The sequence below is a fragment of the Thermobia domestica genome, chromosome 1 (genome assembly GCF_964235325.1).
Source record: "Thermobia domestica chromosome 1, izTheDome1.hap1.1, whole genome shotgun sequence".
Lineage (NCBI taxonomy): Eukaryota > Metazoa > Arthropoda > Insecta > Zygentoma > Lepismatidae > Thermobia > Thermobia domestica.
Window position 1 is genome coordinate 147,797,009 of NC_137454.1, and position 17,671 is coordinate 147,814,679.

Sequence of the window (17,671 nt, forward strand, 5' to 3'; positions counted from 1 at the left end):
AATTGAAAGTTGTTTGTTTTCATAACAATACAAGTGAGCCAGAAAAGTACAGAGGTGTTTTCACTAATTTGTTCGGCTTCTTTCTTTCACTCTTGGTTAGGTCATGCGTTATGCATATATATATGTGTGTTTATGTCTGGGTATAACAAACAGTCCTGCGAACTTGAAATATTTTAACAACCGGTTCTAGTGAACCGGCTGAACAGCACCACTGAGTAAAGAGATATAATTAAAAGCAAACTCATTCATGTAATAGTTTTTAGTACAGCCTTCCGTTCGAAATCAGGTGAATGAACAAATTTGAAAGTAATTTTCCCTACAAATATAATCGTTCTGCATCCTTTCCTTCCTCGCCTGTTCAATTAAATAATTGAAGTACGCAAGTGCACATTGACTTGAATAATCTGTAATTTTATTTAATATATTTACTTTCCTTTTTCTCTTATTTTAATCAATTTATTATTTTCCTTCTGCTCTTACAGGAGATGCCACTGACATCCGGTACCAAGTGCTGACCAACTGTGATCTTCAGATGGTAGGCGAGGAGTTCTCTAGGAAGCCATATGCTATCGCTGTGCAACAGGGTTCACCATTGAAGGATCAGTTCAATAACGCGTATGTATTAGTTTCGTAAAAGCTGTCTCTTAAGCTTTTAGCACTTGACCGCTTGATATAATAGATGAAAACAATTAAAGGAAATACTTTCCAAATAATTATTATTTACAAAGGAAGTAGTTATAAATTTCATCATCCGTGGGTCCTATTATTATGATTACACGACACATTACTGCTTCTGAATATGCAGACATTTTAGGTGATCACTTTACGCTATAGTTCATATGTCGTTTCCGACCAATGACAATTTTAAAGGTAATAATGCTCCAATCCACTCTGCTGAAGCTATTGAGGCATGGTTTCATGAATATTTGAATGAACTGCATCTCTCTTTCCTCACTCAATCAACAGATCTCAATATTATTGGATACCTGTAGTCACTTCTGAAGCTTAGACATCCTTCTTCATTTTCGCCGACAAACCTGAGCCCTGCACTGAATAAGAAACGATACAATATTTCTCTGAAAACTATTTGTCTTATATGTCTCTATTCCACAACGAATAAGAGCTGTTATGCAGGTTAACAGTGATCCCACAAATTATCAATTAAGAAAGCTGCATTTCCTTCAGTTGTTCTTGTAATTTTAATGTGATAACCATTACTTAACGATTATCCTGGAATTAATGGTAAAGAAGTTGAAATTGGAAAACAGAGGTATCAAGGAACTATGATAATATAAGAGAATTTCATATTGTAAATTCCGATGCCATGTGCAGTTTAAAAATTAAAACACATAAATAATAATGATATACAATTTATCTTGTACGATTTTGTTCTGTATTCTGTATCTCCAGAATCCTGCAGCTGCTGAATAAGCGAAAACTGGAGAAACTCAAGGAAACATGGTGGAACCAGAACCCACTGAAGAAGACATGTGAGAAGGAGGATGACCAATCAGATGGAATCAGCATCCAAAATATTGGTAAGAAAAATGTTTGTTAACAAAAGAAAAATTATGAAGTCTATTTAATAGTTTCAGGAAAATGGGCTTACAGCGGAAACCCTGCCTTTCTTATATTTGAGGGAGTTTTTTTTCTAAATCCCTGCATCATATTGGTTATTGATTACTTTCCTTTACAGATATACATGAAAGGAGTTTAGTTGAGTTTATTTTGAGTTTAACGTCCCACTCAGCAGCGAGGCTATATGACACGTGGACCTACTGATTAACATGGAATCCGAACCACCCTTGCTCCCGCCGGGAATCGAATCCGGGTCGTTCACGCCAAAGGCGCGTATGCTAACCGCTTAGCCACGAAGGAGCTCTTATGCATGAAAGGAGTAATATATATATGATCAAAAGTACCCGGGCCCTGGCTGAAAATGACTTACAAGTTCGTGGCGCCCTCGATCGGTACTGCTGGAATTCAATATAATGTTGGCCCACCCTTAGCCTTGATGATAGCTTCCACTCTCGCAGGCATACTTTCAATCAGGGGCTGGAAGGTTTCTTGGGGAATGGCAGCCCATTCTTCACGGAGTGCTGAACTGAAGAGAGGTATCGATGTAGGTCGGTGAGGCCTGGTACGAAGTCGGCATTCTAAAACATCCCAAGGGTGTTTTACAGGATTCAAGTCAGGACTTTGTGCAGGCCAGTCCATTACACGGGTGTTATGGTCGTGTAACCACTCCGCCACAGACCGTGCAGTATGAACAGGTGCTCGATCGTGTTGAAAGATGCAATCGCCATCCTCGAATTGCTCTTCAACAGTGGGAAGCAAGAGGGTGCTTAAAACATCAATGTAGGCTTGTGCTGTGAGAGTGCCACGCAAAACAACAAGGGCTGCAAGCCCCCTCCAAGAGAAACACGACCCCATCATAACACCACCAACTCCGAATTTTACTGTTGGCACTACATACGCTGACATATGACGTTCACCAGGCATTCGCCATACCCACACCCTGCCATCGGATCGCCACATTGTGCACCGTGATTCGTCACTCCACACAACGTTTTTCCACTGTTCAATTGTCCAATGTTTACGCTCCTCACATCAAGCGAGGTGTCATTTGGCAATTACCTGATGTGTAGCTTATGAGCAGCCGCTCGACCATGAAATCCAAATTTTCTCACCTCACAGCTAACTGTCATAGTTCTTGGAGTGGATCCTGATGAAGTTTGGAATTCCTGTGAGATGGTCTGGATAGATGTCTGCCTATTACACTTTACGACTCTCTTCAACTGTTGGCGGTATCTGTCAGTCAACAGACGAGGTCGGCCTGTACGCTTTTGTGCTGTACGTGTCCCTTCACTTTTTCCATTTCACTATCACATCAGACAAAGTGGACCTAGGGATGTTTAGGATTGTGGAAATCTCGCGTACAGACTTCTGACACAAGTGACACCTAATCACCTGACCACATTCGAAGTCCGTGAGTTCCGCGGAGCGCCCCCTTCTGCTTTCTCACGATATCTAATGTCTACTGAGGTCGCTGATAATGAGTACCTGGCAGTAGGTGGCAGCACAATGCACCCAATATGGAAAACCTATGTTTTGGTGGTGTCCGGATACTTTTGATCACATAGTGCATATATACAGGGTGGGGCAAATAAAAGTGGCCTGGACGAGTGGATACGATTGGACGTGAATGTATGCATGGATCCACACCACGTGTACGCACACCATCGGTTCAGATCTTAGTGCGGGTTGTATCAGTGTGAATTGAGCAGTGCATAGGTGCAGATGGTACTCACAGTGCAGCAGAGGGTGTTCGTTATGGAAATTGAAAACAAATTGGTGGAAAGAGTGTGGTCAGTTGTTTGCTCATGAATTTCAAAGTGCCAACAAAGATTGCAATGCAAGGATTAGTCAGAAAATGGCTTGAGACAGGATCTCTTTTGATCAAGGCAAAAAACATTCCGAAATATTTCTCAACATCTGAAATTGCGGTCATTTTCATATATGTAGTCATTCAAGAGATGAATGATGGTCATTTTCAACATCTGCTGTAATGAGGTTAACTATTTTCTTTCCTTTGCTGCATTTCTTTGTATCCTGGACCTCTGTTCTCCTGATAATGAGTACCTGGACCACTTTTATTTGCCCCACGATGTATATACATATATATATAGGGTGTTTATTTATTATGTAAACAAAATCCACTGATGAAATCCTCACATCTGAACAATAAAAAAGTTCATATGAACATACAGCGAAAACCGCGTTGTTTCAAAGTTACGAGATGCCAATATCTTGAAAACTATAACTTTGAGGCTGTCTAGCTCTTAAACTATAAGAGATATCAAATGTGGTTAAAGGAACTAGTACACTCTCTATCTAAATACCTATGTTTCAGAGTTGGGTTGTACCGGCGCACAGAGATAGAGATAGAGATGGAAGAGAGGAACATATACCGCAGCTCCCTCCATAAAATCCGTTGCGCCGATACGTTCCAGATCTGAAACATGGTTATTTAGATAGACAGTGTACTACTTCCTCTAATATTTCTTTAACCACCTTTGATATCGCTCTTAGTTTTCGAGCTAGGCAGCCTCAAAGTTACAATTTTCTCGATTTCGGCATCTCGTAACTTTGAAACAACGCGTTTTTCACCCTATGTACACTCATGTCCAAAATGATTGTCGCATATCTATAACTGTCTTCTCGTAAGAATATAGTTTGATAATGATTTAGCAGGGCACTTTTAATACTGATGCTATGTGTATAATCGGGAAATGTATATTTGTGGTAAATTTCATAGGAAAAGAATTATAAATACGAAAATTAGAATGAGTAAAACAAAATGTTGCTAAATGGGCAAGAAAGTTTTATTTTTGATTTATTGTTCTTATATACTGCTCTTTTGACATGAAATTTGCCACATACATGTATTTGCCGATTATATACATACTAACATTATAAGAAATTCCGGGCGAATTCGTTATCAAATTATATTCCTACCACAACATATTTATTGAGATGCTACAATAATTTTGGACATGAGTGTACATATAGACTTTTTTATTGTTTAGGTGTAAGGATTTCACTAGTGGATTTTGACTACATAATAAATGAACACCCTATATACTTGTATAAATATTTCTATGTTAATATAAATATATAAAGGTAACCAAGAAAGATCTGTCTCTTTTGTGGAGGTCTGTGTTCAATTAGCCCTCACACCGTGAGTCGAATACGAATGGAGATAAGTTGAAGGTCAGTTGTTGATGTGTTTATATCCAACATACTACCTACTTGTGGCAGTTTAGTTACACCGTGAACTTGCGTAGGGACAGAGTGAAAATGGGGCCTCCACAGAGCGTCATAAGGACGTGTATGCTGTACGAGTTCAAACTGGAGTCCAACGCCGCTGCAGCGGGCCGGAAGATATGCCAGGCCTTTGGTGAGGGTGTTGTGACTACGCGGACAGTGCAGCGGTGGTTTAAGAAGTTTAAGTACGGTGACGAAACACTTGAAGACGCACCACGTGCCGTAAGACCAACACATGCACAGAATGAAGATCTTCACGTAGCAATTGAGGCGAACAGTGGTTAGACATGCGAGAAACTGGGACTACATATAATTCAGTGGAGTGGAGAAACCATTCGGCAGCACTTCCATCAACTTGGGAAGCACTACAAGTTGGGTCGATGGGTCCAACATGATTTGACTCCGGGCCAGAAGGCTACGCAAGCAGACACCTGTGTTTGTTTGCTGTCTCGTCTGTGGAAGGAGACATTTCCAGACAGGGTATTGACATGTGATGAGAAGTATGCTCCATAACTCCGTCATCATTGGTTAGCATTTCATGAACCGGTTCCAAACAGCCTAAACCAGCACTGCACCAGAAGAAGGTCTTTCTATGTGTCTATGGACTGCTCGTAGCATCGTGCATCGGGAACTGCTACCAGTTGGTCAGATCATCAATGCAACTGTATACTGTCAGCAGTTGAACCGTGTTCAAGAAAAACTCACAACTCTGGAGCCAGCACTTCTGAATCGCAAAGAGGTCCTCCTGTTAGAGGACAACGCTAATAACCACGTCGCTAGGATGACCTGGGATACCATTCTACGCCTTGGATGGGAAACACTATTGCATCCGCCATACTTCCCTGGCATTGCACCGTCCGATTATCACCTATTCCATTCCTTGGACAATCACCTTTGAGAATGCCAGTTCAAATTCCTAGTAGAGGTGCAAAATGCACTTGATACTTTCTTCGCTTCACGGCCCACCAAGTTCTACGGCGATTTAATCCATAGTCTTCCCAGAACGTTGGCAGAAGGTCGTTGATGCTGATGGGGACAATTTTTGACTTTCCAGGCACGTCTTAGGTGACATATCAATGTTCGAAGGTGGTGGATGAAAAAGCGAAAGAACTGTGTTGGTCATCTTTATGCTGAATTCTATGAGCATTTCTTAGTCTCAACTTTACAATATAAAAAGGCAAATTAAATTACATTGGCTAATACATGTGGTGAAGAGTTGTTTATTTATACTTTGTATACTTTGTATTATTCCAAATTAGAATAAGTTTTAGAATAGATGTTCGTCATTATATCGTTTAATTCATCTCCTAATAAGATCCAAAAAATAAAGAATATTATTTTATAATTTTGATAATAAAGTTGATTAAGATCAAGTAAGCCAACGAATTTACATTTTCAAAGTATTATTTTTTTCTTTCTGTGTATTAGACGAATCTTGCTCTTTCATCATTGTGTATGTATATGAATAAGCAAATATCTTATTTATTTCACATATAGGGTAGATGTTATTTTATATTGAAAGCATTCATAATGGGAGGTTATACAGAAGGGAGGCCGGCCAGAGCCTATAAATAAATAATCTCCCGGCTGATAGGACCCAGAGGGATCTCTGAAATAGTCAGAATAGACGGTCGCAACATTTGAAGTGGGAAACTCTTGATTATAAAATGATAAGATTGGTAGATTGATCCACATTGTCTTATAATTTGCAGAAAGGTTATGAAAATGGCCCTTATTCGAAAGTAAATTCATTCAAATATTTTGTTGTTACCTTCAAGAATTTCGTATCAGTTTACGACAGTTGCTAGTAAGGTTGATTTAATTTGATTTCGAGTTTAGCGTCCCTTTCAGTAGCAAGGCTATATGAGATGTGGGCCTACAGCTTAACGTGAAACCTGAACCGCATGAGCTCGTAGGAATCGAACCCGTGTCTCCCACACCACTGCTAGTAAGGTATAAATTCTTAGTAATACACCTATCAAGTTTGACGAAAAATACTGAATTGTCGACCTCGCAAGAAGAACTCTGTTCTTCAACAATTACTAAGCAAAACGTTCCCTGGTACTAGATTTTGAGTTACAGAATATGATGCGACTTAGAACGGATTAATTCCAGGTAATAGTATATTGTTGTAAGACAGTGGTGTATTTAGGGGCTGGCTTCCGGGCTTAACCCCCCCCCCCCGAAATCTTACTTACTGTAGTAAAGTATATGAAATATCTTGCAGAATTTTCACATTTTCAGCAAAGCCCCCCCCCGAAAGTTAGCAAAGCCTCCCGAAACAAAATCGTAAATAAGCCACTGTTATAAGATATAGTCATTTATTTAATTCTGCTTTTGTTATTTTAAATGAAGATCATAATTTGTAATATGTTTCTTTCATCCCAGGTGGTGTATTCATTGTAATCTTCGTTGGTATTGGCTTGGCTTGCATCACTCTTGCCTTTGAGTACTGGTGGTACAAATACAAGAAGAATCCTCGAGTCTTGGACACCACAGTAGTTCATGTGAGAGAACAGCCCCCCAACAAAGAGACTTTGCAATTCAATCCAAGATACAACTACCAAACAGACTTCAGGTGAGGTTGCCATTTAACGTTAACATTAGTATTGATTTGATATCGCGACTGTATATTGATTTAATATTTTATCGCAAAGTTTTATGAGATTATGGCAAGGAATTTTCTTTCAAGCTATTGAAAATCTGCAGTAGAAATGGTTCTTAAAGCAACACTGTGAAACTCTTAAAGTTCTGTTTTAAATGGTAGCAACGAAAATAGTAATTTAAAACATATTATTAAGTACGGATTGAGTATAGCCCGCTCCCCCCAGTGATTTTTAACGAATCATAGTGATTCTAACGATTCATGCTAGTTCATAATGAATCGGAATCGCATGTTATAAAGATTTAAGATGTAAATCTTGCGGTAAGGAAGCTTTAGTATAGGTAGCAGTAGTAGTAGTTGTTGTTGTAGAAGTAGTAGTAGTGGTTAGTAGCAATAATAGTAGTAGTGGTAGTGAGTAGCAATAGTAGTAGTAGTAGTAGGAACGGGTTAGAAGCCCCTCAGGGGTTGGTTGGATTCTGTTCTCGATATAAGTAATAATAGTAGTAGTAGTAGCAGTAGTGGTAGTAGTAGTAGTAGCGGTAGTAGTAGTAGTAGTAGCAGCAGTAGTAGTAGTAGTAGTAGTAGCAGCAGCAGCAGTAGTAGTAGTAGTAGTAGTAGTAGTAGTAGTAGTAGTAGCAGCAGTAGTAGTAGTAGTAGTGACTCTTCCAGTTCCGGTGACAAAGAACTGGGGGGAGCGGGCTATACACAAGCCTTAAGTACTCTAAATAACATATTATTATTTTTATAACATCTTATTTACTAATAAAATAATATTTATAAAAATTTTAGTTAAAAATATTTCTACAAATGTAATCCCATACAAGTAGTTCAGCTTTTTATCAGTCTAACTGCAGGCCCGTAGCTAGAATCAAAATCTAGAAGGTTCTTGTATTATCTTCTTATAAATCTTCTATGTTTCTATTCCAACTTAATCTTCTTCAGCACTCTCATCAAGATATCCCACTTTATTCTGTCTAAGGATTTACTAAATCAATTACCATTACTTATACATAATTATTTCTATTACTAGAGAGACAAATTGGAATTATTTCTGTTAATACAATGTTGTCTGTTGAGTGGGCGGAACGGAATCTTAATATTCGGGGAAATCAGTGAGTGTGTCCTCATTCCTAATCTATTCTTACTTATTCTGAGGAGCAAAACGTTTGTTGCACATTTCATACTCATCAGTGCTCAGTGACGCAGGTCTATGTTACATCTTTTTCCTCTTCAGCAACTCTTCCATACGTTACTTTTAAGTAACTCGACGGCGTCTATTGTTCCCTATCCTGCTTTAAATGTGAACTGTCCCTCCTCAATTTCTTGTTGCACTGACAGATATAGTCTCCTGTTGTATATTCGAAGTACATATTTTGCTAATTATAATATTAAATTATTTTATCTATACTCCATGCACTATTTTGTATTCGGTTTCTTTTCCAATGGAATCATCACAGTTTATAAACAGTCTTTCAGCTAGCGATTTTCCCGTTTTAGATATTCCACAGCTTATACGAAACAGTTCTTTCTTCTTCTCTTCGTCCAAATTCTTAATCAAACAGTAGGTATACTATCTAGTGCAGTTGCATTTCCATTCCGCACGTCCCGCGTGAGTTTCTAATTACTTCTCAGTGTCTTAACCACTTTTTATCTTCATTTACCCATTTTTCATTCTCAATATCTACGTAGGTCTATTCCAGCTATATAATATTATCTGATATATTCTTTCCATCTGGCCAAGACTACTTTCCCTCGCTACCTTTTTTATTTTCATTTTCTAACCTCGTACTTATTCTTTCTTTCTTTTAACATATCGTCGCATGAGAATCAGAGGAACGTAACTCCATTTTCGTAGATTTCCAGGCGAGAGGACAAAAATAATATTTTCTTAGAAAGATGCGTTTTTAATAAGATGATAAATGAGCTACATTACAACAGATAATCGACAAGGAGAAGAGATGGCGTTACGTTTCATTTACACCAAGTATGGCTTTCAAAATTATATAAAAATATGAAGAAAACGAAAACAGCGTTTTTGGAGTTACGTTCCTCTGGTTCTAATGCGACGATATTTTCATTGATCTAACTTCCCGCTACATTTTTTTTTTTTTTTAATATTTCCTTCATTATTTCTAATCCCTCTATTTCCTCAAATCATTTCTGTCAGATTTTTCCTCACTTATTTGGGTTCAGTGCGTAATTCACAATTTTTAGCTTTCTGTATATCAATTTCCCTTGGTCGGCACCATTCTTACTCCATGCTCTACTTTATTCCGCTTTCTTCAATATTACTTCTCAATTGTGCCCGATTCCGATATGTTACTGTTTCTTCTGCAGCTTTTTAGTATACGAAGCTGAGTTTTTCCATCTGCCCACTAGTCCTTGTGCTTCTTTCTTCTGAATTTACATGCTTTTCCTCGAACTACCGGGAATAATAACTATTTCATAATGTATAAATTTGGTAAATGGATACGTAACATTGTTCGAAATTGTGAGTTTATAACTCCTCGCTTTATATTCTTCTTTTATATTTACGAGTTCCTTAATTTTTCAAACTCGTAAATATTCCTAAAAATTTTTACAGGTCATGCAAAATTAGAAATAAGTTCTAACGATGAATGTAAAGTACATTTTTAGCTCAGTGCATTCCTTTTTCAAGAGTATACGAAGCTATTAAAACAATTCTGATGGCATTCCTATGCCATATGTTCGTCAGCCTTTATGCCACATTTAAAGAAACTAAAGTTAGGAAAAATAAAGTACCGTATAATTGAGTTACCTCAGATAATTGGTTTACCTCAATGTTTGCTCAGAAATTTACTCATTTCCAAATCTATTACCCTATGATCTATGAATGTATACTGACTTACCAGCAATGTATTTGCTACAGAAATTCTTTCCCCTCACTCTAAAAAATATAAATAGTAATGAGCAAATGCAAGACCAAGACCAAGACCGAGGTGGTCTTGGTCTTGGTCTTGGTCTTGGTCTTGCACATCCAGTCTTGATCTTGGTCTTGCACTGGAACCTTTGGCCTTGGTCTTGGTCTTGCACACCCAGTCTTGGTCTTGCTGCAAGAATCTCGCAAGTCTTGTTTTTAAGAAATCTTATGCTTTTCATACGTAAATTTTACTCGGGATAAATTCTACAATGCGCCAATAGTAACGGAAATACAATGTATGTTTCTAAATGAAATAATTTACCTTCGTGTAAGTATGATGATAGTATACAACATAGATGATAACCTTTATTTTTTTTCAATGGGTCCCAACGCTTCACTACTCATAAGATAAATTTCAACGTTTCGTAATATTTTTATATTTTTTAAAAGATTAAATACTCTACTGGTTCCCAAATCGGGGAGATGCACGCAAATAAATCAAGACTGCACAGATTACTGAAATACCATAAATCGCTGAATTATTTTTACACTCTAAAAGCGTATGATTTATTATTATTATTATTATTATTATTATTATTATTATTATTATTATTATTATTATTATTATTATTATTATTATTATTATTATTATTTTCAACTAAGATTAGCTAATCTTTGTATTGAACAAACTTCCAATTAAATATTGAGATTTTATTTTACTGATTCCAATGTACTTTATTGAACAGAAACTGGACATTACGCAAAATCGATGAAAAAGTATTGGAGGCTTTCGATAAAAGGAGAGAATTAGCTGGGTTGAACGGAAAACGGAGAGAAGGTGTTAAAAATAGTAGCAGTAGAGGAGAAACAAAGAATTTTAGATGTAATTAAGAGAAGGAAAAGGAACTACTTGGGACATTGGCTGAGGAGGAACTTTATTACAATGGACATGCTAGAGAATATGGTGGAAAGGAAGATAGGGAGGGGCAAAGCAGACTGTAGTTGAAGGAAGTTATGAAAACAGAAAATTGCTACGTCAAGACAGAGACTAGCTGAGGACCATCGTATATCGAATCTTCTGAGTTGCAAACAAGTGACCTGCCAATAGTGGCAGAATAGCTATGATATGTTAGCAATATTGGCCAAAAAAGCAGTGGTGCCCACCCCCATCATGTCCATGACGCACCCCCCCAATTGTCTATCCGTAGGTGTTCTTCCATGAAAAAAAAACTTTTCGATTAATTTATATAGATTTTTACCCCTCCTCCAAATATTTCAATGACGCAGTTTGCGTCATAGTCCCCCTTTGTGGGCACCCCTGAAAAAAGAGAGAGAAAAATTAAAATAATAACGATTATAATCAAACCTCTTAATATTTTAGTATAAATTGAGTAAAAACTGAAAAGACACAACTGTCCATGTCTTTTGTGTAAACTCAACTTATACAAAAACTTTTGACCTATATTAGAAATACAAAAATACAGCATCAAACTCCAAGTTATTTGAAATAACTGTACAAAATCACTCTCACTTGTGAATGTGGATTATTTATTGTAGTATAATATTATATCGCTCAATCCTCGTGTGCCATATACATGAGGAGGTTAAAAGTTATATTGATAAACAATTATTCAACGTATAAGCACCCGTCCATGAAGCTAAACTTGCGGTCACATATACAAGTTTTTGTCAATGTCATGAAAATGTTATTTCGATATTGATTTTTTGAGCACACATTAACATTTTCTAACGAATGCTTGATCCTTGGAGTCAAGGCCATACCCATATAGTCGGCACCTATGGTGTACGGAATTACCGATGTTCAATACTACATTTCTCTTTAGTTTTGGAAGAAGAACATCACTAATACGTTTTGAAGTGATGCTAGATTTACGTTCCATGATTATGCACCGAGGCTAAGAGAGATGGTGATGATGAGAAATGAGTGAAATGGTGGAATGAAGAAAGTAGGAGGAAACGGGAAAACCCCGAGAAACCTACGCACACGGTCTCTATCCACCAAAAAAGCTCACATGGAATCGAACCAGGAACCCAGCACCAAAGGTGAACGCTCTACTAGTGAGCCGGTACTTGTGCAAGACTCTTGCGCAAGAGTCTTGGTCTTGGTCTTGCATCCGGATTCCTGGTCTTGGTCTTGGTCTTGGTCTTGGTATTGCATCCAAGACTTGTAAAAACTGCAAGACCAAGACTCTTGCGCTCATCACTAAATATAAGCATAGGGTTTCCTATGGGGGTAAGAATTGACACTACATGTTATGTATCTCTCGAAAAGGCGTCGTAAAAGTGATGTCTCGTCTTGGAAAGTGTAGATGAAGTGCGGATATAGTGGACCCGGGCAACTAAAGTGAACCCTCTGTTTTGCTCCAGAATAAATAAGGACAGCGAGTTGGTAATACTGTTAGAAGGTGTCACTCTCTTCCCTAGTCATCTACGTAAACTTTCAGTAAGGAGGCCATTGAAGTCGAGTTAGGAGGTATTATTATATGTGTGAAGAAGATTCTAACATTTTGCAAAGCAAAGTTTGTTTGCTGTTTTTTTCTTATAGTGTGTACATGCAGGATTATACAAACACTGCTGTATCACGAATGAAATATCGCTGTATGTTACATTAGCTTGGTGTGACCTTAAAATGAATACCATGTAATTTATCCAAGAAACATGTAACATCACTGTTGGCGGCTAAAGTGGACCCCAGTATGGCGGCTAAACTGAAATACGGTCCACTTTGCCCGACCTTTTCAGTATAGTGTTCTATTATTTGTGTTACTATTTATTACACGAATAACGTAAAAAAAATATGAAGTTGTTATCAGTATATGCCTATTATACACAAAGGTGATGCATCATAGTAAAAAATTTAGCGATTATCGTGGTAAGTGATACTATTTTAACTACTATACTATCATAGTAAAAAAAAAAAAGCAAGGATTGTGGTGATGAGAAGTGGGTGCAGTGCGTACAGTGTTTTGAGTGGTGGCATGAAACATGCACTGGATTAGATTGTGTTGAGCCTTATGTTTGTGTTATCTGTAAAGAATAGATAACATATTGCTCATCTCGGGATAGCTAAGTAGTGCTCAAATAATTCTGAATTGTTGATTGTTCTGACATAAAAGTGCATGAAGAGCGCATAGTACATTTTTATTTTAATTATTGTTCGTCTGTTTTTATTACTTATGCTTTTGTGATAGTGATTTTCTGTGGTTACGTATCAGGAAAGTGAAGCAACGTATGATCTTTTAGTAATAGTTGAAATTTGAAGGCTAAAGTGGACCTCGGGGTCCACTTTATCCGACCATTTTGCTAACGGCAAAGCTCGCCATTTTTTATTGAACGAAGAATAACTGAAAACTTAACACAACGTAAGTAAAATTATTGTGTTCAGATGTTATATAAATAAACATCGAATTGTTTTCTTCTAATGGAATTCAATACATTTGTATATTGACAAATTTCTGTTTAAAAATAAAAATGATGGTCCAAATTACCCGCACTTCCTCTGCGTTTTTATTGGAAGGAAGAAAATTTTGTTCTGTATTGTCTCATGATAGACATAAATGTTTGACAGTGGGAAAATTTCTTCTTTGCTTCCTTTCTCACACTATAAATATAAGAGCTATAGAATGTTACACTGTGATGCTAACGCAGCAATCATCTGACTTTTCTGTATAAAAATGTTTTGCTTCCGAAACATAGTACAATCTAGTTTAAACGTATCCTGCCCTAAACCTAACGTAACATAACCTATCTTTAAAAGTTATCGTATGTTAACAGCTAATACTCTAAATTCCTCCATATACGAGATCACCTACTCTTACGAGATAATGAATTTATAAATACCACTAACTTCTTACCAAAGTGTGATTTTCCATGATTTTGCTTACGTAAGTGGGGAGGTTCGTCTTAATTTAATATTTAAAATATTTTTATATCTTATTAATCTAAAATCTTCGATTTAGAAATTTATTAGAGACAAATTGAATGTAAAGAATGTATCTTGCATTAATTTCTATTTTTATTATCTTTTCTGGTAGACCCCAAGGACTGAACATGGCAGGTGTTACTAACCCATGGTAAAAGCAACGAAAAGAACAAGTATGTCTGTGATTTGCATAGGTAATTTTATGGTAAGTTTTACTACTCTTAGCATAGCGAGATTTATTTTTTAGTTCTAGGGTATTGATTGATGGAGATGTCATCTTTGAGACTATTTTTCCCTGCCACAGCACAGGTCAATTACCTGAATTTCTTACGCAGCTAATTTGTGCCGCTATTCTCAAAGGACAAATGAATCTCAGAGTGTGGTTCGCGTACAACTGGAAACTAAATTCGTAAACAAGAAGCAAAATACAAAGAGAACAACGAACTTGAAGATTCTGTTAAAATTACTGAGAATAAATCCTATTGTTATACTCTAATTTCTTCATCATCAGGAGCTAAAGTACTGACATAATTATGCGTCAAGGTACTAAGAGAAAAATGAAGGAATAAAAATAAATAATAGAGATAGAGCGCAATAAACATGATTGCGCTATATACAAACAAAGAGTTCGGTACAAGAAATTTGAAGGCAATCTTAGTTTAATATTTATTCTAGGTTTCAAGAGGATCATCCTTATACGTAATCTTCTATAGTAATAAATTGAGTCTGCATTTCAACCATCATCATAATGTAGGAAAAAGGTTTCCAATATTTGATTGTGGTTTCCGACTCAGTAGCTTAGTGAACATTCTGTGCGTGTATTTACAATAACACAATCGCACAAATACAATAACTTTTACTTAGCTCAATAAATTTTAAAGGAAGTACGGATGTCATAATATTAAACAAAATATTTCATTATCACTTCTATTTAACGGAAAGAATATATTAATAAGAAACAAGGGTTCCGAAAATTCCTCTCTCTTTTTAAACATTTTATATTTGAGAAACTATATGCAGATATTTTGAAATTTGTGTGCGTTAAAGGAAATTCTAAATATTTTTAAAATGACGTAGATCTAAACAGAGTTGAATAGTCGTGTGCACTAAGAAGTTTAAACGAGGTTTCACTCAAACATGTTCAACATTAAACTTGGAAGTTTAAACATGGTTCCAGGACTTTTGTTGCACCATTGAAACTCTAAGTTCAGTATATCTCGTTTTAGTAAACTTCGGTCAATTTGTAAAATCGACTCTGATTGATTGTCATCTTTTGTCTCTAATTTTCGTTTAACAAAGTAACAAATGAAGAAAGCATACCGCGTGCTGGTCTTTTCGACTTTCGAGATTGTGTACATAGAGTTGTGAGTAGTCTAATTTCAATTATCGTAATTGTGATGGAAAAAATAATAAAGCAACGAGTAAAAATTTTTCCGAACACGAGAAATGTATTGTAATTTCATTAGTGGAAAAATACAAAGACATTATTGAATGTAAAAGACTGACTTGTATCAACGAAGTTTAAACCCCCAAATTCGTCCGTTCAAGCTAAACCATTTGACCGAGACTTAACCTTGAACGTTGTTGGTGCAACAGACATTTTCACCAAGCTTGGGTATGACCATCGTTCAACAGTTGAACTTCGTTGGTGCAACAGACATTTTCACCAAGCTTGGGTATGACCATCGTTCAACAGTTGAACTTCGTTGGTGCACACGGTCAGAAATGTAATTAGCTTTATGTGTTAATCTGCTTTCTCCATTTAAAAAGAATCATTTAAGAAATTTTAGATATAGGAATAATAACTGTCAATTATTTTTCATGATTGAAGCTCAATGATTGATGATGTCATTTCAGGCAAGGAATCAAAACGTTCACTTACCAATACTGAAACTTCAAGAGAATCGACATAATCGCGAGAAAGAGAATACCGACTGAATATCGATTCATTAATTTGAGAAGTTACACTTGCCATTTAATCTCTGTGCAGAATAGCAAAAGTCTTAACATGCAAAGTGAACATGAACAGAAAACTAAAATACCTGTGTCCTATTTGCTTGTTTGTTATTCATTTCTAGCACTGTTTTTACATTTCTTGTAATTAAGCACTAATGACTAATACTTTGGATTTTAGTGATATATTATTTCGATGTTTATGATGAAAAGATTTATCGTGTTATGTTTGCAAGTAATTAATTGTTTTTGGCACTATTAACAATCAAGTACCCTTTTGACAAATAAAGGTACAAGGAAAGAATAATCAAAATCTTAAAAAGTGAACATTTTAAAATTAACGTCACTTAAACGTTTTGAATAATAGTTTAAATATAACAATCCTTTGAGAAACAAGATGCTGAAAGATTAAGAATCATACCTCCATTCACATATGTTGTGCTTCAATGTTTGATTCTTCATTTTCATCAAGTTTTTACTGTACAATAGTTTTCACTCTTTAAATTTAGATTGTTTTTCACTTGTACCTTTAAAATGAATTCATCTAATTTTTTATATAAGGAAAAAGAGAAATTCCAGTAGGTGATAATAAGAGCCAATAAATAGAAATCTTCCTGTACGTGGAATATTTTCGAAATGCAATCTATTTTGGTGAAAGAAGGTGCAAAATGTAAATGTAAAAAGTTATTTTCCATTCCATCATACACTATATACCTGATATATATATATATATATATATATATATATATATATATATATATATATATATATATATATATATATATATATCAGGTATATGAAACTACTGTAAATGGCTAATATTATAAAATCGAATTCGGAAGTTAAAAGATCTTAAATTTAAATGAGTGTTAGTTATTATTATATATATGACGTTTAACATTAATAAGTTTTATGTCATCTGTAATATGGAAAATTCAGTACAGGATTAATTGACATGTTCACTTGGTCTCTTTTTTTAACGTTAGAAATAAGATAGAAATAAGATAGATATTTCTCAATAAAATGCTTATAATGTTTATTTAACTTATCAATATTTATTATTGTAAAGTAAGAAATTTTCATTGTCAAGTTGATTTTGTTTCTTAATGTCGTGCATTCACAAGTGACTTCAAGTCACATACCTTGAGAACAGAGGAACCACTGAATATACACATTGGTGATAGGTGATGTTGCATTTTATAAATGTTGATTTGTTTATGTGAATAATCGTTGATTAATCAAAATTTGATCTCATACCGCATGAATGTGCATGTATGTACGTGTGTATGTCATTAAGGAAAAATAAAGTCTCTTGTATCATTTGCAGTTGTAATGATGTTTCTGTAGTTTTGATATTCATATCACGTATTATTTTCGTGTACTTTGTTTAGTAAAATAAAAATGATCTAAGTTATTAGTATACGCAGTGTGTTGAATGTTCATTTCGTCTTGCTCTCATTAA

The 17,671-nt window shown here is 35.8% G+C and overlaps 1 protein-coding gene across 1 annotated transcript in view; it reads left to right on the forward strand.

The window, feature by feature from the left end:
• Ir25a (ionotropic receptor 25a) overlaps positions 1 to 16,949 on the forward strand; it is a 222,565-nt gene extending 205,616 nt beyond the window's left edge. Inside the window, exons 15-19 of the mRNA XM_081764277.1 lie at positions 483 to 615; positions 1,411 to 1,538; positions 7,216 to 7,405; positions 14,369 to 14,461; positions 16,114 to 16,949. Coding sequence (XP_081620403.1) covers positions 483 to 615; positions 1,411 to 1,538; positions 7,216 to 7,405; positions 14,369 to 14,411 — 494 coding nt within the window. The 3' untranslated portion in view covers positions 14,412 to 14,461; positions 16,114 to 16,949. The remainder of the gene's footprint in view (positions 1 to 482; positions 616 to 1,410; positions 1,539 to 7,215; positions 7,406 to 14,368; positions 14,462 to 16,113) is intronic.
• Positions 16,950 to 17,671: the final 722 nt, after the last annotated feature.